We start from the raw sequence: 21616 nt of genomic DNA on the forward strand, positions 1-21616 counted from the left end.
CTGTGCTGTGCCCTCGTGGGGTGTGCAGCACACGTGGGGTGGCAGTGGGCATTTCCCCGGCTCTACAGCACTTTCCCAGGGTTCTGTTTTCGGCCAAAGAACCGCTGAGCTCGTGTCGTCCCAGCCATTTGTCCCTGCTGCCACCAGATGGGGACCTCAAGCCGTGGTGCTTTATCGGGGCCAGGCAGAGGGTGCGAGGGCCAAGCTTTGGTCCTGCCTGCAGGGTTGGAGCAGGGAGAACCAGGTCCGATGGGACGGGCTTCCAGGCAGCCCAGGGTCCTGAGTGCTCTGGGGACACTGGTGCCAGCTTGGAGGGGTGCAGGACCCTCCCCAGCAGCCCGTGTCCAGTGCTGAGTGTCCCTCCTGGCCCAGGGCACAGGGGCTCCCTGCCCTGGGCATCCCTTGGTGGCCATGGTGTTGTGTGCCCCAGGACACAGCCTGCCCCACGGGACAGACACTCTGACTGCAGCTGGGCTCTCCCTGAGCTGGTGTTCCTGCCCAGCTGCCTCAGGACCTGCTGGCACCACAGCAGATGTGCTCTGGAGCAGGGCAGGTCCAACATTCACCCCAGAGCTGGCCCAGGGTGGTTTTGCAGCTGGCATTGCTGCAGCTCCAGTGCTGATGGGACATGTGGAGGCAACCTCTGCATTGCCACAGCAGCAGCAGCCCAAAACACCCCCAGGTGACATTGATAAGGTGGATTTTGGGGACAAAGCCCCCTGATCCAGGCCATGGCAGCACTCAGGAGGCAGAGTCACACCAGGCAGCTTCAGGGCAAGAAGAGAGATGGACATTTCCAGGTGAGAGAAAAGCCTGTTTTGATGCCTCCACTCTCTGGAGGCCTTTCTTGGCTCTCATCAATATTTATTTTGGACGGACAAAGCACCTGTGGTGCAAAAATACCCCCAGAACAGCACAGTGTTTTGTTCAACGATGTCACCAAGGCAAAGTGGCATCTCAGAAAGCTCATTTTTATTAAAACAAGGAGCTAAAGTGACATCGGGAAATGAGTTTGGTGGTTATGACTCACCTGATCAAAACACTTCCTGCAGTTTCTTGAGGGGCTGCAAACAGCATTGTCCACATGGGTTGAATCCTGCTCTTGTTAACACTGGATGAACAGTCCTGGCCCTAGAGAGTGTCCTGGAAAGGGACACAGGGGCACATATTTTTGGAGGGGGTCATGCATCCAAGGGGGAGTTTACCAGTAACTGTCTATGATTTATAGAAAATGCTAGATCAAAATTTAGCAAAGAAGCAGTGGGAACACAGGGAATTAATTCCTTACTGGAAGCTGATCTTTGGAGACCAACTGAGAGGTCCCCTTGCTGGAACAAGGAGGGAAAACACCACGTGCTTTACAAACTGTTCTTGTTTATACATCCCATATTGGAATTCAATATGGCAATAGAATAACTCACAAGTGGTGCAGCCAATAGATCTTCTGCTTGTTTGCTGTGTGCTTGGGCAGTCACTCTTCCCTAAATGTCAGAATTTCCCTGCTGAACCGATCTCTCTGATTTGCCTGGATCAATTTGAATTTTAAGCCAGTGCTTTGGGCTGCTTTCAGCCCCTCCAGCTCAGGAACATCTGAGAACTTAATAAGCACATTCTCCACTACAAGTTATTGATGAAAGAATGGTGAATGATAATGTTAAACCAAGGACTGGAGTCTGACACTTCCAGAAGGAAAACACACTCATCTGAAATGATTCATTCTTTGAGATGGCCATGGTTATTACTCATTTCTTCCTTTGATGAAGTGTCCCACTGTTTTTTTGTGACTTGAAGTTGACTGATTTATAGTTCCTTGGCTTCCTGTTTCTACCTGGTAAGAGACCCCACTGTCTCATTTTCCATGACCCTCTCCCCCTCTACCTTTTTCCACTGGCTGTTTGGAGGCGGCTTCAATCAGTTTTTGAGGTGAAGGGGATTTTTTGGGGGGCAAGCAGTCTGAAGATAAGGAATGATTGAAATATATTTCAATGCAAGCTTTTTAGGATCCTCCCACCTCCTCCACCAGCTGTTTTGCCAGTGGGAGAAGGAAGAGCGGTAGAAGACAGAAAATGAGCATTGATTAGATTTTCACTACAAAGATGGAAATTGAATAGAAATGCAAAAATTCTCTTCCTGCTGGTTTCCCTATCTTCCTACCACACAGCAACCACCTGGGAAGATCTGAATTTGCTTAGGGATGGAGCTGAGATCACAGGCAGTGGTAACACCGGTGGTTCCTCTCTCCCAGTGTTGTTTTTGTGTTGTTTTCAGCAAGAGGAAACAACATCTGGGGAGGGCACAGGCCCCTAGCCAGCTTTGGTTGTGCTTCTCAAGCTCTCACAGCAGCAGTGATAGCAATTCCAGCCAACATTCCTGCCTGTTGCCTTCAGCATCTGTCAGTTGACCTGCAGCTGCTCAGGAATTTGCTACACCTTTTATAAACCTGCTGATCCTATTTGTTTCCACAGCCTCCTGTGGCAGTGAGTTCCAGAAGTTCATTCTCCCACCTGGCCCATATAAAGTCCTTTTCATTCATTTTGAACCAATCTGCCAGACTGATCAATGGCCTCTGTCTAGTCATGAAGCACCTGATGTGCACCAGGTCCACGTTCCTTTTATGACAGTGTAGAGCTGGCCCTTTTTGCTCCCCTTTCCCCAGGGAAAAATCCCAACCTCCCCAGGACCCTCTCACACTGTGCTGCCCCATCCCCTGGATCATCTCAGTTGCTCTGCTCAGGGCTCTAAGCCCACTTTGCTCTTACAACCCGTTGTGGTAGGGCAAGGGGTGATGGTTTTAAAATAAAAGAGGTTTGATTCAGATTAGATTGAAGGAAGAAGGTTTTTACAATGAGGGTAGAACACTGGTACAGGTTACTCAGAATTGTGGCTGCCCCATCCCTGGAAACATTCCATACTGGGCTGGATGGGGCTCTGAGCAACCTGGTCTAGTGGAAGGTGTCCCTGCCCATGGCAGAGGGGGTGGACTAGATGACCTCTAGAGGTCCCTTCCAGCCCAAACTATTCAATGATTCTATGATCAGAGGACAGAACTGCACAGATGGGGGTGCACCAAGCTGTAACACAGCATGCTAGAGATGCCCTCTTTCTTGTTCTGTGAGCCCAAGCCCTTCCTGATGACTTCACCACATTTTGTTGGCTTTCTTTTTTTTTTTTTTTTTTTTTTGCTGCACATCAAGGCTAAAATTGTAGTGAATCATCAGCGAGGACTCCAGCATCCTTTTCCTGAGCTGTAATAGCCAGTTTAAGTTTAGCCTCCTCTGTTTTAGATCATATTTCCCTATCTGTGTGACCTTCTTTATCCACACTGAAAGGACTGACCTTCTATTTTTCCATTTGTGAGTAACACTGAGAGCTGCACATAGCAAAGCTCCATGGACTACATCAAATATATCCTTTCACCAGTCTCCTGCAGTGATGGAGCATCATCTGACTTTTCTGTCAGAAGCCAAAGCATGCAACTCCAACAGATCTTCGGTTCATATTCCTGGGGCACAGTTCCTCATCATACTCTTTCTTCCCAGATCCCCTGTCATGGTGACTTCAAGTCAGAAATGAGCTGCTGGGTAGGCACAACTCAGTGAGGATCTATCTGGAGACAGTTAAAGCATAAGGTTTTCAGCCAGCGCCACATTTTCACTCCCTGCACTGGGACCAAACAGAGACAGGGGAGCAGACTGTGCCAGCTCTGTGCCAGAGACCTCTGCACATGGCCAGGAGGATCCCAGATATGGATTTATGGAAAGCAATACAGCAAAATGTGCATTGCAGCTGCTCATCCAGAAAGCTTTTATACCTCCCTCAATGGCTGAGCAGCTGAGTGCCTTTATTAATAGTAGAAGTATATTTATCAAAATTCATGGGTCAGCGTTGTTAAAGCTCCATAAATTCAATTTGGACAGGCCACCATTATTTATTTTTCCAGGTCGGTGCCTCAGAGAGGGATAATTTCAGTATATAGTCCAGACTTCTCCCCAGGCCTCTTTGAAACACTGTAGGAAACACACTCTCCAGAACGGGGTCTTTGTCTCCTCCAACTTCCCGATGAAGGGCTGTGGTTTGATGGACCACAGGGCAAGAAGCAGAAGTGGTGAGCCCTGACCATCACACGGGCACTGTATCCAGAGTGAAGTGTGCCACTGAGTCAGACAGAAGCCCTGGCCATGGTCCCTCAGGTTTCAGCACAGGTAAAACCTCGCATGGGTTTTTCTAAATCCTGTGGTTTTTGTGTTGCCACCACAGGAGGAGGGAGATGTCACTGCAGCTGGATCTTCCGCCTGGCTGCAGGTGATGGTGATCCACCTACAGCACTGCCTGTGGAAGGGGAGGAAGCTTCAGCTTCTCCAGCTCAGCTCCAACTCCAGCTCTGCAGCAAAAGGGAGACTCTCCCTGGTCCAAACTTACCCCTTCTGGAGTTGCAAGGCTGCTTAGCAGAGCAATCCAGACAGTCACTGAGCCAATGACAACATTTTCCTGTCCCCATGTGTTTGGAGCAGCTGTCAGTCTGGAGGTGACACATATCCTATAGCATCCCCCCATGGCTGCAGTGAACACTGGAGTGCTTTTCTTGGGGAACAGGAGCCACTCTGAGGGACACAAGCTGTGAAAAAAATAGGTTTTGGTAACATGCTGTGGGTCTGACTCTGTGTTATGTCAGATAAGCTTGATTAATGCTCAGATCTTTGACTTTGAATCTCAGTTTTTCTCCTTTAAGAGGAAAATAACTCTAAGTAGAAAGAGCCTTGCAGGAAAGTAATTCACAAGGATTGACTGAAGATGAGCTGATACCTTTAAAAGTGGAGTTGAAGGCTAAATTAATGTAGAATGAGAACAGAGGATTGATTTGTTCTTCTCTTAGAAGGAGAGCTCTGAAAATCCAAGGATAGTATCACACAGGGACAAAAGGAAATTAACTAGGAGTGAGAAAATTTAAGCTGGGAATAAGAAGAATAGTCCCTCAAGCTTCTGGGCTGACTTCAAGGAAGTATTCTCATAAATGAGATGAGGACATTGCTAGCTCTGAGCACATGAGGTGTTCTGGCTGGGCTTTTGGTGATGTCAGCCCTCCTAGGAAGGGACTGGCACTTCCCTATGGGATTTCCCTCCCGTACCTAAGGAACTTATAACAGGTGTATCAGGTCTGTGAGAGCAAGAAGCAAAGATTTTCAGCTCCTGAAGTAGAAAGTCCATCTTCAGGGAGCTTGTGGTTGACTGGAAACAGGTCTGAAGTCTTCAACCAAGCTGACCTCGAGTGATGGGATTTTTGCCTGAGCAAGGACTGAGATATTTCCCAGGCTGCATTGTTCTGCTGGAAAACACTAACGCATCAGAAGGTATCTCAAGGAAAAGGCATGTAAAAGGGAAGATTCCTGACTCATTTGAAGTCAGCTGCAAAATTAGAGAATGAGTTGACCATGCCCTTAAAAGCCACATCTCCCGTGAGTCCTATGAACACGGCAGATACGTGGGAGCAGAGAAGGCAATCAGACTTTCTAGGAACGAGTATAAAACCACCCTTCAGACTTCAGGGCTGAGCCTTCCCAGTCATTTCCCTTCTGCAGGGCTGAGCCTCCCCACTGATTTCCCTTCCAAGCGAGGGCACGGTGCGCTGCCCGGTTATGGCCGAGGCGTGCTAATATTTGTGATTTCAGCTTAAACCGATCTTAAATCCCCGTCTGACTCGGCCTTCACGGCGGCGAGAAGCAAACCCACGAGGCTCCCAGGGGAGCATCACCACCGGCACCCCCCCCCTTCCTCCCGCACCTCTCCTTCCCCCGGGGCTCTCTCGCACGGGGATGCTCCGGTCCCCGGGGGTGGCACTCGCCAGGGCAGCCGCGGCTCCTCGCTCGCTGTGCTCGGGGGGCGGTCCCGCGGGGGGGCCGGTCCGGGGCCGGTCCGGGGCGGGGCGGGGCGGGCGGCGGAAGCGGCGGCGGCGGCAGCGGCGGCGGCGCTGCGGGCCGGGCGGGCGGCGGGGCCGGGGCAGCGGCGGACGGGCGGCCATGGCCATGGCCGGGGCAGCCGGGCCGCCCCTGCCGCGGCTGCTGCTGCTCCTGCTGCAGCTCCTGGCGCTGCCCGCCGGCCGCGGAAACCGCACCGGCCCCGGTGAGTCCCGGCGGGGGGTGCCGAGGAGGGGGGCTCGGCGGCGCCGGGGGGGCGGCCGGCGGGGTCCCGGGAGGGGAGAGGCGGCGGTGGGAAACCGGTTGGGTTGTGTTAGAGAGAGCCCCGGGAGCTGCCCCGCATCCCGCGGCTCTTGCCGGGGTGGCTCAGCCGTGACTTTGGGGTGGTTTCGTGCTCTCCCGAGGGATTCGGCGGCTCCTGAGCATCCCCCGGGGGGGGCAGCGCCTGTGCCGGCCCTGCGGAGCAGCAGGAGGTCGGGCCAGACCCGGAGGGTTCTGCTGTGTTGGCAGCGGTTGTTTTCCTTGGCTTTGCCTTGTTTTTAGGTTACTTTACTTCCAGCGCATCCAGACGGATGGACGGGAGCGGGGCTTTTGGCAGAGCTGGGGGTGCGGGGGGTGCGGGGGGCCGTGTCCCTTCTTTCCGGAGGGTCAGCCAGCTGCTGTGGCGGTCGAGAGGTCTGAGGAGGTGAGATTGTTCACCTGCTCACCCCGTCGCGGAGGTCGGCTCGTTACCCGGTGGTTATCCGCTGTTTGTGGTGGTTATCGCTTCCACGGAGTCCGCAGAGCGTGGATTCTGCCCGGGGAGCCAGGGGCGAGATGGCCCCATGCCCCAGGCCCACCCTGCTCTGGCATCCTGCTCGCTGGGTTCCCAGCCCTTGGAGAGCTCCGCTCTGCCTCAGGTGTGGTGCTGGGTTTGTCCCGGCGCCGTCCCGCCGGCTGTGGGAATGGCTCTGCAGGGAATGCCTCCACAGGGAATGCCTCCGTAGGGAATGCCTCCGGAGGGTTACGTCTGGGCGATGCCGAAGATCAGCTCCTCCACAGAGGAGCGAGGGGGGCCTTCCCTCTGCAACATTTCTGGGTGGATTTTCGACCCCGGGGAAAGGAACGGGGTTTTCTGTTACATTGTAAATGGCCAAACATCCTGCCACATAGTCCGGTCTTGTCTCCAATCGGGCTGAACATCGACTCTGTAGCTTTAGACGGCGTCTGCTTTGAAATGAGAGCTTCATCCCTTTGTGGGAAGCCCTGTGAAACCACTAGTCAAGGTATTATTTCCTAAAACTACCATGAGATCATCTTTGGACAAACAAACTCAAGCTGTACAAGGTGACTGTTCACTCTGAAATTGAAATAACGCATCTACTCTCAGCATCATCAGGGATTCTACTGCATTCTCTTTGTCTTTGAAACACTTTTGTTTTTTGCATAATACATTTGAAACCTGCTTATGCAAAATCTGCATGGGAGAGAAGGAAAATGGCATCAATTTGACAGGTCCCTTGCTCAGTTTAAAGCTTGTTTTACGTCATGGGACAGTCGAGTGGGACTTTCCAGGTGTTGCCAAGCAGACTGAATAGATTGGGATGGACACATAGGGAACACAGCAAATACCAGAGTACTCTATCGATGCAAATGGGCTGCCAGAGGACACACCTCCTCTGCTGTGACCTGTCTTTCTGGCTTTTCTCTGCTGATGTTCCGTTTATCTGCCTGTGGTATTTCCTTGTCAGCCCAGGCAGAGGTGCCCTGGGAGTCACATACCTGCTCTCTGGGTGCCCAGCACAGCCCTGTGAGCAGGGGCTTGGCTCTTGTCACCACAAGAAGCTCTTTCTCAGTGGACTTTGTCCACAGCCCCAGCTGCTGCTTACCTGGTGACAGGCAGTGCGTGGGCAGGGCAGGTCTGCCTGCCTTTGACCTGCTAATGCGCTGGAGCTCGCTCCGTATAATTGACCAGTCCTTAATAAATAGCACTGCCGATTGCTGGAGGTTTTAATTTTGCAGTCTGCCTGCCCTCTGCTCCCCAAAAAACCACACAGGTTTGCGAGGACGTGCAGGATGGGTGGTGACTGTGGCTGACAGCTGGTGGGGTTGGAGCAGCAGGTTGTAGGTTGCCTGATGGGACCTGTTGCATTGAGCAGGACTGGGGCTCTCCCGGCTCTAATCATGCCTTATGTCCCTGCCTGCCCTCATCCTGTGCCCAAAGATCTCCGTGGACTGCCAGAAAGGAACATGCCAAGTGCATGCAGGGTATGCTGGGGGTATAGAAACCATTGCTGAAAGCTCCTTTCCATAGCCCTTGTGTGTGAAATGTTCCTGGGCTCACAGGGGATCACAGCCAGCTCTTGTCCGCAGTCCCCACGCACTGCGCTGGAGTTCCAGCCAGGGGGCATTTCCCTGACAAGCCCCTTTTGTGCGTGACCCCGGCGTGGGGACTGCAGTGGGGGGACAGCTCTGCCCATGGGCTGTGGACTCCTGGCTGTCCTGCTCGGGGCTCACCTTCCCCGTGACCTTTCCTGCCTCCCTGCACTGAGGTGCTGCAAACTCTGCTCCCTCGGCTGGACCCCGCGGCAAGGTCAGGCTCTTCCTCCTCCAGCAAATCCTCCGGCTGGCTTGCGTGGCTGGTATTTCTTGCTCTCCCGTTTCCTCCTTTCCCTGCTGGATTTGCAGGGTGCCCGCAGGCTTTGGCTTGGCAATTTGCCAGGGAGTTAAACCCATGATTAGCGCTCCCGTCTCTTTGCAGTGCCGTGGGTGCAGGCCGGCGAGTGTCCTGCTTTGGGGCACAAATCGTAGTTCCTGCGAGGATTAGATTCCTCTTGGCAGGAAGTACATCCCAAGGATCTGGTCCCACCTGAGGACTGTTTTCCTCTTTCTCTGGCATCTTTCTTGGGTCCTCTGTGTTTCCAGCACGACCCTGTGCAGCAGTGGAGGAAGGCAAGTTAGCCCACACTCGCTACATATTTTCTAATAGAAATGATGAATCTGCCTCTGAAAGGTGCCACGGTTTCTCTCCTCCCAGAAAATTCCAAAGGAGAAAAGGAGCAATTGGAAGCACTCTGCAGGGATGTGAAGACATCTTCTGCCCCCTTGCTGAGTGAACCTTGTTTTTTGGAGGGGCAGCATGGTCTTGGCTCTGCTGTCTCCGTGCACTTTTATCCCTTTCTCAGCTCTGGCGTGATGCTTCTTTTCCAGCCCTGAGTTGCAGTCTGCTTGGCTTCATTAATGTGTAACTTTGCAGGTGAAATGACCATCAGGCTGGGGGTGATCTGTAGGTATAGCTGGGCAGAGGGATGGAAGGATGGATGGTTAGTCCTGATGTCACTTTGACTGAGTAGCTGTTGTCCTCTTGCATGCCCTTTCAGCATAGTCTAGGGCTGTTCTTGCTATCCCAGCAGCCTTTCTTCCAGCTAGGAAAATCTTCAGAGTTTGGAAGGTACATCTGAAAGCAGTTACATTTGCAGCACATGAAATCTTCATCGTGTTATGTGTCACAGGAAGATGCTACATGTGCCTGAGCTGAGAAAAACAGATAATCACAAAATGGTTTGGATTGGAAGGGACCCTAAAAATCATCTGTCCCTCTGCCATGGACAGGGACACCTTCCACCAGCCCAGGTTGCTCCAAGCCCCATCCAACCTGGCCTTGGACACTTCCAGGGATGGGGCGGCCACAGCTTCTCCGGGCAACCTGTGCCACTGTCTCATCACCCTCATAGGGAAGGATTTCTGCCCAACATCTAATCTAAATTTTTCCTCTTTTGGTTTAAAAGCATCCCCCTTGTCCTGTCTCTCTTTGCCCATGTAAAACATCAGCCCATGCACTGAGCAGACAGACAAGGGCACAGCTCTTGTCTCTTGGCACCATAAACTGCTGCTGGGGCCCAGGGCCCCCCTGTGCTACCTGCACCCATCAGCTCTGCACTGTCTGCCCCAGGGTTTGCTGCTGCCTATTCCATTACCTTCTGCCATCAACCTTTCCTCCTCCTTGGTGTCTCTGGTGGTCTCTCATCTTCAGAGCACATCTCTCAGAGCATACTTTAGGCATCTTTCAGTCTCTCCTTCTCTGGGTGATGGTTCATAGCAGGGGTGTGGGTGGTTCTGGCTGGAGGAACATCATGGATCACCACGTATCTAATGGGACTGGGATGAGAAATCAGGGACACAGAGGGCTCCTCTCCAGCAAGATTAAGCTTCCTGTGTGTTTCTGTGGGTGGATAAAGCCCTCGAGCCTGCCCTCAGCAGCTCCCCCACCGACTGCTGTGCTCTCTCCCTTCCAGACTCCCTGTATGTGTCCGAGTACTTCTCCCAGAGTGCACAGAAGCTGTCCTTCTACAGCTGGTATGGGAACGCCAAGCTCTTCCACTTCCACGTGCCAGAAGACACTGTGCTGCTCCGCTGGCTCCTGCAGGCGTCCCGGGGGAAAGGACCCGAGTGCACCAGCATGGAGATCACAGTGTATGTATGTCCCTGTGCCAGGGCTGGCCCACGTGGGCACGGGTCCTCTTGTCCTGGTGGCTCATGCTGGGGCTGGTTGGTTGTAGGAGGTTGGGCATCTGTCCCTCAGCTGCAGGAGCCGCAGCTTCTTCGTGTACAAGCACTGGATCTGTGTTTAAACCTGTAGGAGTGTTTTGTGTTCATGTTACCGGTGAGTTTGGGGCTGCCTGTTGGACCTGGTGCCCAAGAGACCCCTTAGAGGCACTGGAGAGAGCTTCCCAGAGAGGATGGTCTGCTGTTCACACAAAAGGGCTCCTGGGACCTTTCTGTGCCTGGCAGGACCCTGCCCATGGTGCCAAGGGATGTGGCAGGACTACAAGGGGCTTGAGTGGACCCAAACTGATTGCATGTGGAAAAACTTCCCAGTAAAGAGGAACTGAAGAGACTGGGGGCACTCTGGGAGAGCTGTGGCTGTGATATGAGGGACAAGACAGCAGCTAAATGATCCCCTAAGAAACAGAGGCTAACCCAGACAAGCTCCAAGGGGTAATGACATACCACCTGTCACATCTGCTTCCCAGGCCTATTACATTCTGTTCCAGAGCAGACCAAAAATGAGCAAATTAAATGCCAAATCGACTGAATAAATATCTTGCATGTTACTCATCTGCATGTGTTCCTGCTACTTCAAACACTGGGCTGCTTTTCTGGAAAGCAGAAGCGCTGGGCTACTGAAGTCTGCAATATGGGCCTCCTTGTAAGCATCTTTTTAGTCTGTCTACCCTCCTAAAAGAGGAAATAGGGAGATTCAGATCTTAGCTGGAAAATGAAAGCTCTTTGTGGATAGCTTCCCCTATAAGGGGAATTTGCTGATGGTTGTAAAGAAGGAGTAGTCTTGCAGCTGGGGTTTAACCTTAGTAAGTGTTGGAAATTTGCTTCCAGGCTTGATAGAACCATGTTAATCCTTATCTTAATAATCAGCGAAGTTAAAGCAATCTCTAAATAAATCCTGGATAAGTTAATAGCAGCCAGCCCTCACCAGATGAAAATGAGGGCTCTTGTGCCCTACTTGGAAATGTGGGGGTTTCCAGCCTGCTCCCTGTCCGATCCCAGGCCAACCTGGGTGTCCTCTGATGAGTTTGTCTCCCCTGTTATCTCTCCAGCGTCTGTACATCCCTGGGTTCACTGGCACTCTGGTTTCTCTCACAGGCACTTTCGCCACGGAGCCCCTCCGGTGATCAACCCCCTGGGCACTGGCTTCCCTGCCAACGCCACCGTCCGTCCTTCCTACAGCATCAGCATCACCCTGAGCAGCGCTGTGCAGAACACCACCTTTGTGAACGTCACCACGCCCGCCGCAGGGGACTGGTTCATCGCTGCCCACCTGCCCGAGGCTGCCGGCAGGATCGAGGTGAAGGTGAGGGTCCCGCCCGTGGAGCCCTGCCCGGTGTGTCTCCTCACAGCCACAGCTGACCCCTGTGCTCTCCCCTCCCGCAGGGTTTCTCCACTCCATGCCCCTATATGTTCCAGGCAGATATGTTTGTGCTCAGACTCACTGATATGCCCGTCCTGGAGCCGGGTGTCCCCACGTCACACACCGTTGTCTCGCCTGCTAAGCCACTGCATGTCAAGTGAGTGAGAGCGGCGGGTGGGCAGAGGGGCACGGCGGGGAGGGATTTCCCACGGGAGCTGCTTAGGGGGAATAGCCACTGTTGTTCCCACGTGGGGCTGGAGCTGTGGGGGCTCTCTGAGCCTGCCTGCTGAGCTCCCTGCAGCAGTGGCAGGGTTTGCACAGGGAAGCACACAAGCACCTTTCTCCGAGTCTTCCCAGGTGGTCGTAGAGGTTTAACTGCGGCAATTTTAGTTCTTTGAGATGTTTCCCTTGGGAAAGATTTTCAACACCACCAGCCAGGGCAGTCTAGTTCTTGCCACAAAGCCCTGGGGACTGTGGTGCGTCGTGGCTGGCTTACGCTGCGAGTACAAGCTCTGCAAACTGCTGGTCCCTCCTCCCGCAGGGTCTTTGTCCCCAAACATGCCGCGGGGATGCGGTTCCAGCTGCGGAGCTGCCTGACAAGCGACCAGAAAGCGTGTGCTGTGCGGGTGGTGCTGGGCTCCATCACGCTGCCCCAGTCCTTCCAGAAGACCCTCACCTGCACAGGGAGTGCAAACTGCAGCCTGGCCCTGGATTCGCCCCCCTGGGAGAAGTGGCTGCAGATCATGGTGGAGAGTCTCGGCACTGCCAATGCCAGCGTGTCTGTGGAGATGCTGGCTTCTTTCACAGGTGGGATCCTGCTTCCTCCAGCCCTGTGGGAAGGACCAGAGGGAGCTTTGTGTCTGCTGTGTCCCTTCTGAGCCTTTGGGTGCCTGGCTGTGGTGGCCTGCATTCCCCAGCATGCTGGTTTGCCTCCTCTTGGAGGCCCAAGGCCTAATTGTTGCTTTGGGGTCAGAAGGGGAGGCTCCAGTGTTCACTCCAGAGTGATACTTGCTAGAGCTGCCTGTTTTGGAAATGCCTGAAAAGTTCAGGGTCTCTGAAGCAATGCCCTTTCCCAAAGGTCGTTTGGGAAGCAGTGGCTGCCTTAAGATTTGGTGTGGAGAATAGTTTGGGGTGGGTGTACCAGACTAATGCTGTGTTGACTATCAATTGGCCACAAGCAGGCTGTGGGCAGGAAACCATCTCACAGAGGTTTACCTGGGAAAATGTCTGGGGTTGTAGTGAGGGGATGTTGCCATTTCAGGTGACTCCTTGTGACTCAGGGGGGTCACAAGTCCCTTGTGGTGCCTTTGCATCCTATTACCTGACCATAATCCCTGTTTGACTTCTGGAAGCTCACCAGCTAAGTACATTTTTATGGTTTTCTTCTGCTGGGGGCTCTGCCATCCCCTCTTCAAAGCAGAGCCTCATCCTGTGCGCTGGAAGACTTGGCACAGGTGTTAGAGGGGAGTACAAGAGTCTTTGGGAGCGATGGACAGGCTCCAGCACTGGCACTCTTTAATGTCACACTCAGCTCCATCTGCCACAATGTGATTGCTTGTGCCTGTAGCTTCACTGGGTTGGCTTCTCCCTTCTGCTCAGCCTTGTTGCTCATGTCTGGGGAAGCTGGGAGAGACTTTTATGCAGCCTGTGGCTCTGGGACAGCTGAGTGTCCAGTAGTCCCTGGGTACCTTGATAATGCTGTGTTATCCCTTCTCCTCTTCCCCTGTCCCTGCAGCTCCAGGGTGCTTCCACCCACTGTGCTGCTGTCTGGCTTCCAGCAGTGTCCCAGCCTGTGGATGCTCCCCCTGCAGGGGTGGTGCCTTTCAGGGGCTTCAGCCAGTGCTGCAGTGCATGAACCCCCCCCAGTCTGTGCTGTCACTTGAAGGGCTGGAGCTGCTGGGGTCTGCCTGGGTGAGGTGCTGGTCCTTGATGTGCTGATTCCTCTCCTTCTTCTGCTTTACAGTTTGCAGGCCAGGAAGTGCCAGTTCATTCCTTAACTTCATCAGCCTAAACCAGAGCCAGGCTGGTGCCAGGCCAGGCACCACAGGGGCAGCAGGGAGCCCCGCCCAGGCTGCTGGAGAGGCTCCACGCAACACATCTGGCCAGAGGAGCTCCTGCCTGCAGAACCAGCCCGTGGTGCGAGAGGACCTGGACGTTGTGTCCGTGCGCTACAGGCTCCTCAACGGCCCCAGCGTGCCCGTGAACTCCCTGTCCCCGACCCTGCTCCTGCTCAACCTGAACACTGGCATGGACAGCGGGGGTTCCCTCGTGGTCAGTCTGCTGCTCAACAAGGTGCGGGGGCTGACCGATGGGGTCGTGTCCCCTTAGCGGGGCTTTGTCCCTGCTCCTGGGTGGGTTTGCCAACACTCTGAGCCTGCTTTAGCTGCTTCCAGCGTGTCCCACCTGCCAGCTGCAGTTCAAATGCCACAGCCTGCGGTGTGTGGTGGTAGCGACACAGAGGAGACAACACGGGCAGCAGCTGCAGTGCCATCTTCTCCACGGGAGCCTGGCTCCTTGCCACCACGAGAGGAGGCTGAGCAGGGAAACCCAGGGATGTTCCCACCTAAGTCACTGAATCCCAGGCTCCTTCAGTGACACACTCCCTCCCCCTCAAAATCAGCTACCTGAAATTTTATGAAACTGGAGCAAGGCTCGGCCCTGATGTCCTGCAGCCTCTGGCTCGTGCCACCCTGTGCTGGTGTTGAAGTGACGTGTGAGTGTCCCAGCTTTGGGGCAGTTCCCCTGGGAGGGTGTCTTGCCTTTTAGCCACCACGTAACACGGTGGCAGCTCAGGGTGAGGCAAACTTGGGTTTGGTCAGAAACCTGCTGAACTGGTGGGTGACCTGCAGGATTTACTGTCACCTGCTGTTGCCCTTTGTTGTGGGCCCTGAGGGAGATGTACGGTGCAGGGGGATGGCATTGGGGTGCTGTGACATGGGACACTGCTCTGTTTGCACAGACATCTGTGAGCCTGGCCAATGCCACCGTGGTTGGATGTGTGAGTGCTGCCTCCCCGGTGCTGTCCCTCAATGCCACACGGAACTGCAGCACAGGTAGGAGAGGCTGGCACCTGCCACCAGCTCAGCTGGGCATCTCACTGCTCTGCTTTTAGACCTCACAGGCTGTCAGCTGACTCAGGACTTTGTGGGTGTCTCAGGGCAGCTGATTTCGGCACAAACCCCCCTGAGGCCTTCGTGCTGGCACATTCCCAGGGTGCTGGGGTGCGGGTGGTGATCTGGCACCAGGAGTTAGCCTCCACCATAGGAAGGTCTGGTACCAGCTGGGGCTCTTTCAGCCTTCTTAGCAGGAGGTTTGGGGATGGTCAAGGTATTGCTGGTGTGCAGAGAAGCTAAGTTCTGCACTGGAGGACTAGCCAAGCCAACAGGCTGCTCCAGGTGCCCTGTGCTGTGCAGACAGGTACTGAGAATGGAGATGAATGGAAAAACAAGGGTCCTCTCCATCCCCCTGGTGCCTCCTGAGCATGGGAGCAAGGAGCCACTGGAGCATCCGATTCCTGTGTGATCAGTCTCAGCCTGGGATTGTTATGGGCCCTTCTTCCCAAGTCTGGTCCATCACAGCACCCTGTTTTCTTCCAGCTTTTTCCCAGGGCTACCCTCTGAGTGTGAGCACGGCCTCCGCAGAGGCGATGCTGATTGTCCTGTACCCGCAGACTGATGACTGGTTCCTGTCCCTGCAGCTGCTCTGCCCAAAGGGCCAGGGGTGAGTCTGGTGTGTCATCCCACCCTGGGGCCTGTTCAGAGCACTCTGCCTGCAAATCCCACTGGCCTTGGCTTGTGTGAGCAAAACTGACCCTCCATCCTCACCTCTGGGAGGTGGGAGGCAGTGGGCACCCAAACATCCTGACCAGTGTCAAGCTGGCCCATATCATGCAGACTGCAGATGGCAGAGTCTGCCTGGGTGAGGTTCCCCTTCCCCTGGTGGATTTTGAGGTGATAAATTGGGAAATAATTGCTGCTGTTACCCTTTTGTGGGAGGTGTTAGAGATGCAGGCAGCTATGCCCGTACTCTTGCAGTTTGCCTCTCTGCCTGTCTGCTGGGATGAGTGCATGATGTAAAAGAGTGGTGGTGACACTGGTCTGTCAAGGGGGTCTGGGGAGAGCTGACACCCACCTGGACATCAGTTTGGCAGTCCAAGCGGAGAGGGAGCAGACTCTGCTCTGAGGTCTTAGGAGGGATGGAGCAGATCTCAAAACAGCAGGGAGCTTGCACGCAGGAGCACGGTTAGACCCTTGGGAGCAGGGCTCAGGGCTGCCCAAAGGCCTGGGGTGCCAAGGGGACCTGCTGTCCTTGCAGAGAATGTCCAAGTGCAGAAGCCAAAGTGACGGTGTTCGCGTACCTCACCCCCTGCTTCAACGACTGCGGCCCCTACGGGCAGTGCAGCCTCCTGAGGAGACACGGGTACCTCTACGCTGCCTGCAGCTGCAAGGCTGGTGAGTGCATCTCCCTGGGAAGCTCTGCCATCCTCCCCGAGGGGGGGACACGTCGCAGGGTGGTGGTGTTTGGGATGGGGAGCCCGGGGTCTGTTGTGGCTGCCGGGGAAGCGCAGTTTGGGGAAGCACAGGACGCCCCAGGGGTGATGGGGAACGGGGCTTGGAGGCTCCCCGGGGCTTGGAGAGCTGCTTCTGAACATCCCCAGAGAGATTAGGGAGCCTGAAAATGCCTGTGTCAGAGCCTGTGCCTTTCAGGGAGGTTTGCTGTGTAGTTTCCTGGTAGGGACACAATAAGTCCCTGTCTTGTCTCCTGCCAAAAGCCTCAGACTCGGAGGTGCCCCTGGAGGAGGAACATCTGTGTCAGCTGCTAATTATCTTAATGGCCTGAGAGGATGGTGCAGTCTGTGCTGTGGGGAAGATGAGCTCTGCTGTGCTTGGGTGGCTCTGGATACCTGTTCTCAGCAGAAGGACAAGGCAAACTGTGGTTCCCTGCTGCTCTGGGCCTGAGCCAGGACCTCCCTGCTGCAGTGCTGATGGAGGGTGAGGAGCGAGAGGGAGAGCAGCATCCTAATTTCCCCCAGGGCTGCCAGGTTCTGGGAAGCACAGAGCACCTCAAGGGAACTGGGGAATCAGGCTGAGGACAGCTTTCCGCTGAATCACTCGCAGCAAAATGCCCCATCTGCATATTGGTGACCCAGAAATAAACCAGGGAGAGCAGCTTCCCCGGGCCCTGCCTGGCAGGGAGGGGCAGAGCTGCTCTAGTGACTCTGGAATGGGATGAATGGTACTTTTAACTAAGCTCCTTGACCATGGAGTGCCTGCACATCCCTCATCTGCCCCGAGGCTGACCTCCTTTCCTCAAAAGGAGGCCATGGGCATCTTAATCTTTAATTAAAATCATTTAAATAATTAAAAAATGCAGATTTGTGTTTATAGAGACTGTCTCAGTTCAGTCCTTGGTATCCAGTCAGAGGCTGAGAATCGTGCCCTGTGCCAGGCACTGTCCTCTAGGAAATTTTCACTCCCACCATCCTGTGCAGCCCTGGGTGTCACCATGGGCTGAGGCAGTGGGTTTGTTCACCTGGGAGGAGTTGGAGTGGGATCAAATTGCACTTTCTGCTGCCCGTGGGGTTACAGGAACCCTGGAACTGGCTCTGCAGAGGGGGAGCAAAGGAAAGGGCAGGAGGCCACAGACATAGGAGACTGCCACCTAATTAGAGAAGACCAACCTTTTCCCCCTCAGAGCTGTTTGTCTTGGCACAGTATCCAGGTCCCCATCCTTGGAGATCTTAAGAGGTCAATTGTACAAGGTCCAGAGCAGCCTGACCTGGGTTTGAGGTCTGCCCTGCTGTTACAGGTGGTAGGAGAGAAGCCCAATGGCTTCCTCAGCACTGGGGATCATTCTCCACCCTGGTTCCTGGGACCTGCAGGGATCTTGCATCCAGCTCATACCACCACGTGAAGCACCTGAGCCTTGAATGCTGTTTCAGCAGCAAGGAGCGTGTGTGTTGAGTTGCTGTGGGGATGGAAAGTACCAGTCTGGATGTAGGATGGCCTCTGCTACAGGGGAACAACCTGGGGGATGTCCTCAGAGCAGGCTTGGAGCTCTGCTGGGGTTCCCCAGCTTCCCACAGCAGAGCACGTGATGAGTAACGAGACCATCCTGAGGAGCGTGAGTGGCCGATGGAGCGAGGGAGAGGAGGCTCTGGGGCCGTCCAAGGGTGTGATTGCATCTCCTGAGGCATCCCAGGCTCCTGCTGAGGGCTGTGGGATGACAAGGCAGGGCCTGTGGGACCCACAGAAGCCTCTCTGCTCCGCAGGTTGGGGCGGGTGGAGCTGCACGGACGACACCAAGGCCCAGTCCATCGGGGCACAGAACTTGGCCGCCCTCCTGCTCACCCTGAGCAACCTCATGTTCCTGCCAGCCATAGCAGTCGCTGTCTATCGCTACTACCTCGTGGAGGCCTCTGTCTACACCTACACCATGTTCTTCTCCACGGTAGGGACTGCCTTGTGTGGGGTCCCCCTGCCAGCTCCCCCTGAGCATCGGGAATGCTGCACCAGACAGAAGTCCTTGGCAGAGCAGCCCATCCTGGAGCTCCACAGGGAGCTTCTGGGATCATTAGGCAAGCACCTTCATGGACGTGTCATGGAATCATGTTATGGGGTTGAAATGGACCCTAAAGATCATCCAGTCCCAACCACCCAGTGCCATTAGCAGGGACACCTCCCACTAGACCAGGCTCCTCAAGGCCTTATGCTACCTGGCTTTGAACACTGCCAGGGTTGGGGCATCCAGAACATCCCTGAGCAAGCTGTTCCAGTGTCTAACCACACTCACAGTAAGAAATTTCTTCCTAATATCAAACCTAAATTTCCCCTCTTTCAATTTGTACCCATTGCTCCTGGTCCTGTCACTACAGTTCCTGGTGCAGAGTCCCTCTCCAGCTTCCATACAGCCCCCTTCAGGTACTGGAAGGTTGCTGTGGAGTCTCCACACAACTTTCTGCTCTCCAGGCTGAACAGCCCCAATGTTCTCAGCCTGTCTTCACTGGGGAGCTGCTCCACTCCACTTACCAACTTCGTGGCCTTCTCTGGGCTCGTTCCAACAACATGTTTCAGAGCTGGAAAGGGTGTTCTTTTCCCTGGGATCTTCAGCCCATACTGAGGGTGATCATATTTGGGGCTGGGACCCCAGGGATGGAGATGGGGTTGGAGCATTTTGCACTGGAAGGCGCTGTCCCAGGAGCTCCTGGCTGCTGCTGGGAGGGTGCAGGTTGATGTTTGCTCTCACTTGCTTTCTGTAATGCCACAGTGGAGCTTCCTGGAGGCACTGCCTGCCGTGGGCTGAGCCTTCTCCTGCCTCTCCTTCCCAGAGCGCCGTGTGGTGCTGTTGGATCCACCTGACCTTTGCTTTTTGTCCCTGGCTGCAGTTCTACCACGCGTGTGACCAGCCGGGCGTTGCGGTGCTGTGCATCATGGACTACGACACGCTGCAGTACTGTGACTTCCTGGGCTCCGTGGTGTCCATCTGGGTCACCATCCTGTGCATGGCCCGGGTGAAGAAGATCCTGAAATACGTGAGTGTCAGGTGACCCCGCGTGGCCCGGCCAGCCCTGAGCCAGCCAAGCCACAGGTGGCCACGCTGAGCCCTCCCACCTCTGTATTTAATGACCAGCCCGCTGACAAAGCCTGTTTGTCACCCAGTGCCACCCTGATTTTTCAAACCAGTGGGTTGTTTTGTCCCAGGAGTTTGGCTCGTGAACCTGCATGCTTGGAGGGACTGGGCCTGAAGGGACTGAGGTTTGGGGGAAAGGTTTGTGGGTACTCTGGTTTCTCTTGCATGCATGCAGGGCTGGGTGGCCAGGAGAAGAGGTCCTCCCTGCCTATGGCATGGCTGGCTGTGCTCTGGCAGCAGATGAGCTGCTGGTGGTAGTGGTGGTGTCTCTTTTCCAGGTCCTTTTCATCTTGGGGACCTTGTTAATTGCCATGTCCCTGCAGCTGGACCGCAGAGGGGTGTGGAACATGATGGGTCCCTGTCTCTTCGCCCTCGTCATCATGATTGCAGCGTGGGTAAGTGAAGGCAGACAGGCAGGATCTGCTGCCCTTTGCTCCCCTGCAGAGAATGATGGTGGCAGAGCAGCCCTAAGGCTCCAGCCCATCCACAGGCATGGCTTGGTCACCTTGAAACACCCAGGTGGAAGGGGCAGGGCAAGGGCTTCACCTTCCAGCCCTCCACTAGCTGAGAAACCCCAGAAATCCCTTGGTTCTGGGTCTCAACACAGTCCAGTGTGTGCACACCCGGAGCTGCAGGGCTGTCCCAAAGCCTTTGGCTGTTACCCTGGCCAGGACCTGTGGCATCTGTGCTGGGCTTTGGGGCCTTTTGCCCACAAGAGAAGGGCCCAGGAAGGGGGGGAGGCCGCATTTCTGAGGGGCAGCAGGCACACCCTGTCGCTGGGAGGCTGGCAGATGCTCCAGGGTCGGGCAGCCCCTGCCTGAGCTTCTGCTTGGCTGCTCAACCCGTGTTGCTCTGACCCCTCCCAGGTTCACCACGGAACCAAACGCAGGCACTGCTACCCCTCCTCGTGGAAGCGCTGGGTCTTCTACCTCCTCCCAGGGATCACCTTGGCTTTCATTGCCATCTCAGTGTATGCATTCATGGAAACCAATGAGAACTACTACTACACCCACAGCATCTGGCACGTCCTGGTGGCCTGCAGCGTCGCTTTCCTGCTCCCTCCTCGGGACAAGCATAAGAAGCCCTGGGCTTGGTCCAAGAAGCTCACTTGTCGCTACCAGATCTGCCAGAACGACCGTGAGGAGCTCTATGCTGTGACCTGACCTGCCCAGCTCCCTCTTGTGTGGGTGGAGGGCTGGGGAAGCTGCTCTTTGCCTGGGCTGCCCCTCGCACATGGTCAATCCTCTTACTGCTCATCCCCTGGCCAGGAGGGCCCAGTGTGGACCGGGTTTAAAGGTGAAGATGGTGGGCTGGTCTTGTGGAGGGCAAGTTTGAGGCCACCTCTGCTTTTCTGCTGGGGTGGGGCAGGCTCTTCGTGGTTCCAGATCAAGGAATAGCCTGTCCCCCACCTCCCCATGGCCCTGGGGGAAATTGCCAACCCTTTTTCCCCCCTGCTGCATCCATGAGGCTTGGGCTTTGCCCATGCTGAGCTGGAGCCAAGGCTTTGGCTGCTGGGCTCTTCTCTGTGACCCCTGTCCTGGCAGAGGCCTGTGGGACAGGGGCTTCCCCTGCCATCCTGCAGTCAGCACTTGAACCCCAGAGAAGTTCTTCTGATCTGGGGGGCAAATGCTGCTGCGTGCCCTTGGTGCTGCTGGGGAGGGAGGGAGCTGATCTCTGCGAGCGCTGGGCCCTTGGCCTCAGTCTCCACGGGGGTCTGGAGCCTTTCCCCCTGTGAAACAGGTGCTGCTGCTCTTACCTGGTCCTGATTCTGGCGGGGAAGAATGAGGCTAGGACTTGGGCCCTGGATTCAGGATCAGACTTGGCAGGAATGTGAAAAAACCCACGTGGGGACACGCAAGAGGCAGCAGCAGCACCTCAGCCAGAGCTGGGTTTACTCTAAGTTTAACTTGAGCTCTGTAAGGAGCCAGGCTGCTGGTTGTGCACAGATTCACTGTTTTCCTCCTTTTTGGGGGGGTTTAGCATGGGCAGAGCTCTGCCTGGGTAGTCCAGGATGGTGCCTGAGCTGTACAGCCCTGCTTCTCCAGCCTGCTGTGCCTCAGAGGCTGGATGTGCTGCAGAGTCCTGGCTGATCCGAGGCCACAGCAGTGTCCCACCCCAGCCAGGAGCACCACCATGGTCTCCCCAGGTGGCTTTTTTTGCAGCGTCTGTC

At 55.0% G+C, this 21616-nt stretch overlaps 1 protein-coding gene across 1 annotated transcript; it reads left to right on the plus strand.

Moving 5' to 3' along the window:
- Nucleotides 1–6020: 6020 nt before the first annotated feature.
- TMEM8A (transmembrane protein 8A) lies at nt 6021–21328 on the plus strand. Its single transcript, XM_027882824.1, has 13 exons — nt 6021–6117; nt 10187–10364; nt 11553–11760; nt 11841–11974; nt 12359–12624; nt 13781–14109; nt 14777–14870; nt 15414–15537; nt 16132–16268; nt 18089–18267; nt 19202–19348; nt 19725–19841; nt 20313–21328. The coding sequence occupies exons 1-13, from the start codon at nt 6021–6023 to the stop codon at nt 20607–20609; spliced, it is 2307 nt and encodes a 768-aa protein (XP_027738625.1). The 3' UTR covers nt 20610–21328.
- Nucleotides 21329–21616: the final 288 nt, after the last annotated feature.

This window comes from Empidonax traillii, unplaced genomic scaffold, assembly GCF_003031625.1.
Source record: "Empidonax traillii isolate 1590-97213 ecotype Southwest subspecies unplaced genomic scaffold, ASM303162v1 scaffold111:size2041728, whole genome shotgun sequence".
NCBI classification, from domain to species: Eukaryota; Metazoa; Chordata; class Aves; order Passeriformes; family Tyrannidae; genus Empidonax; species Empidonax traillii.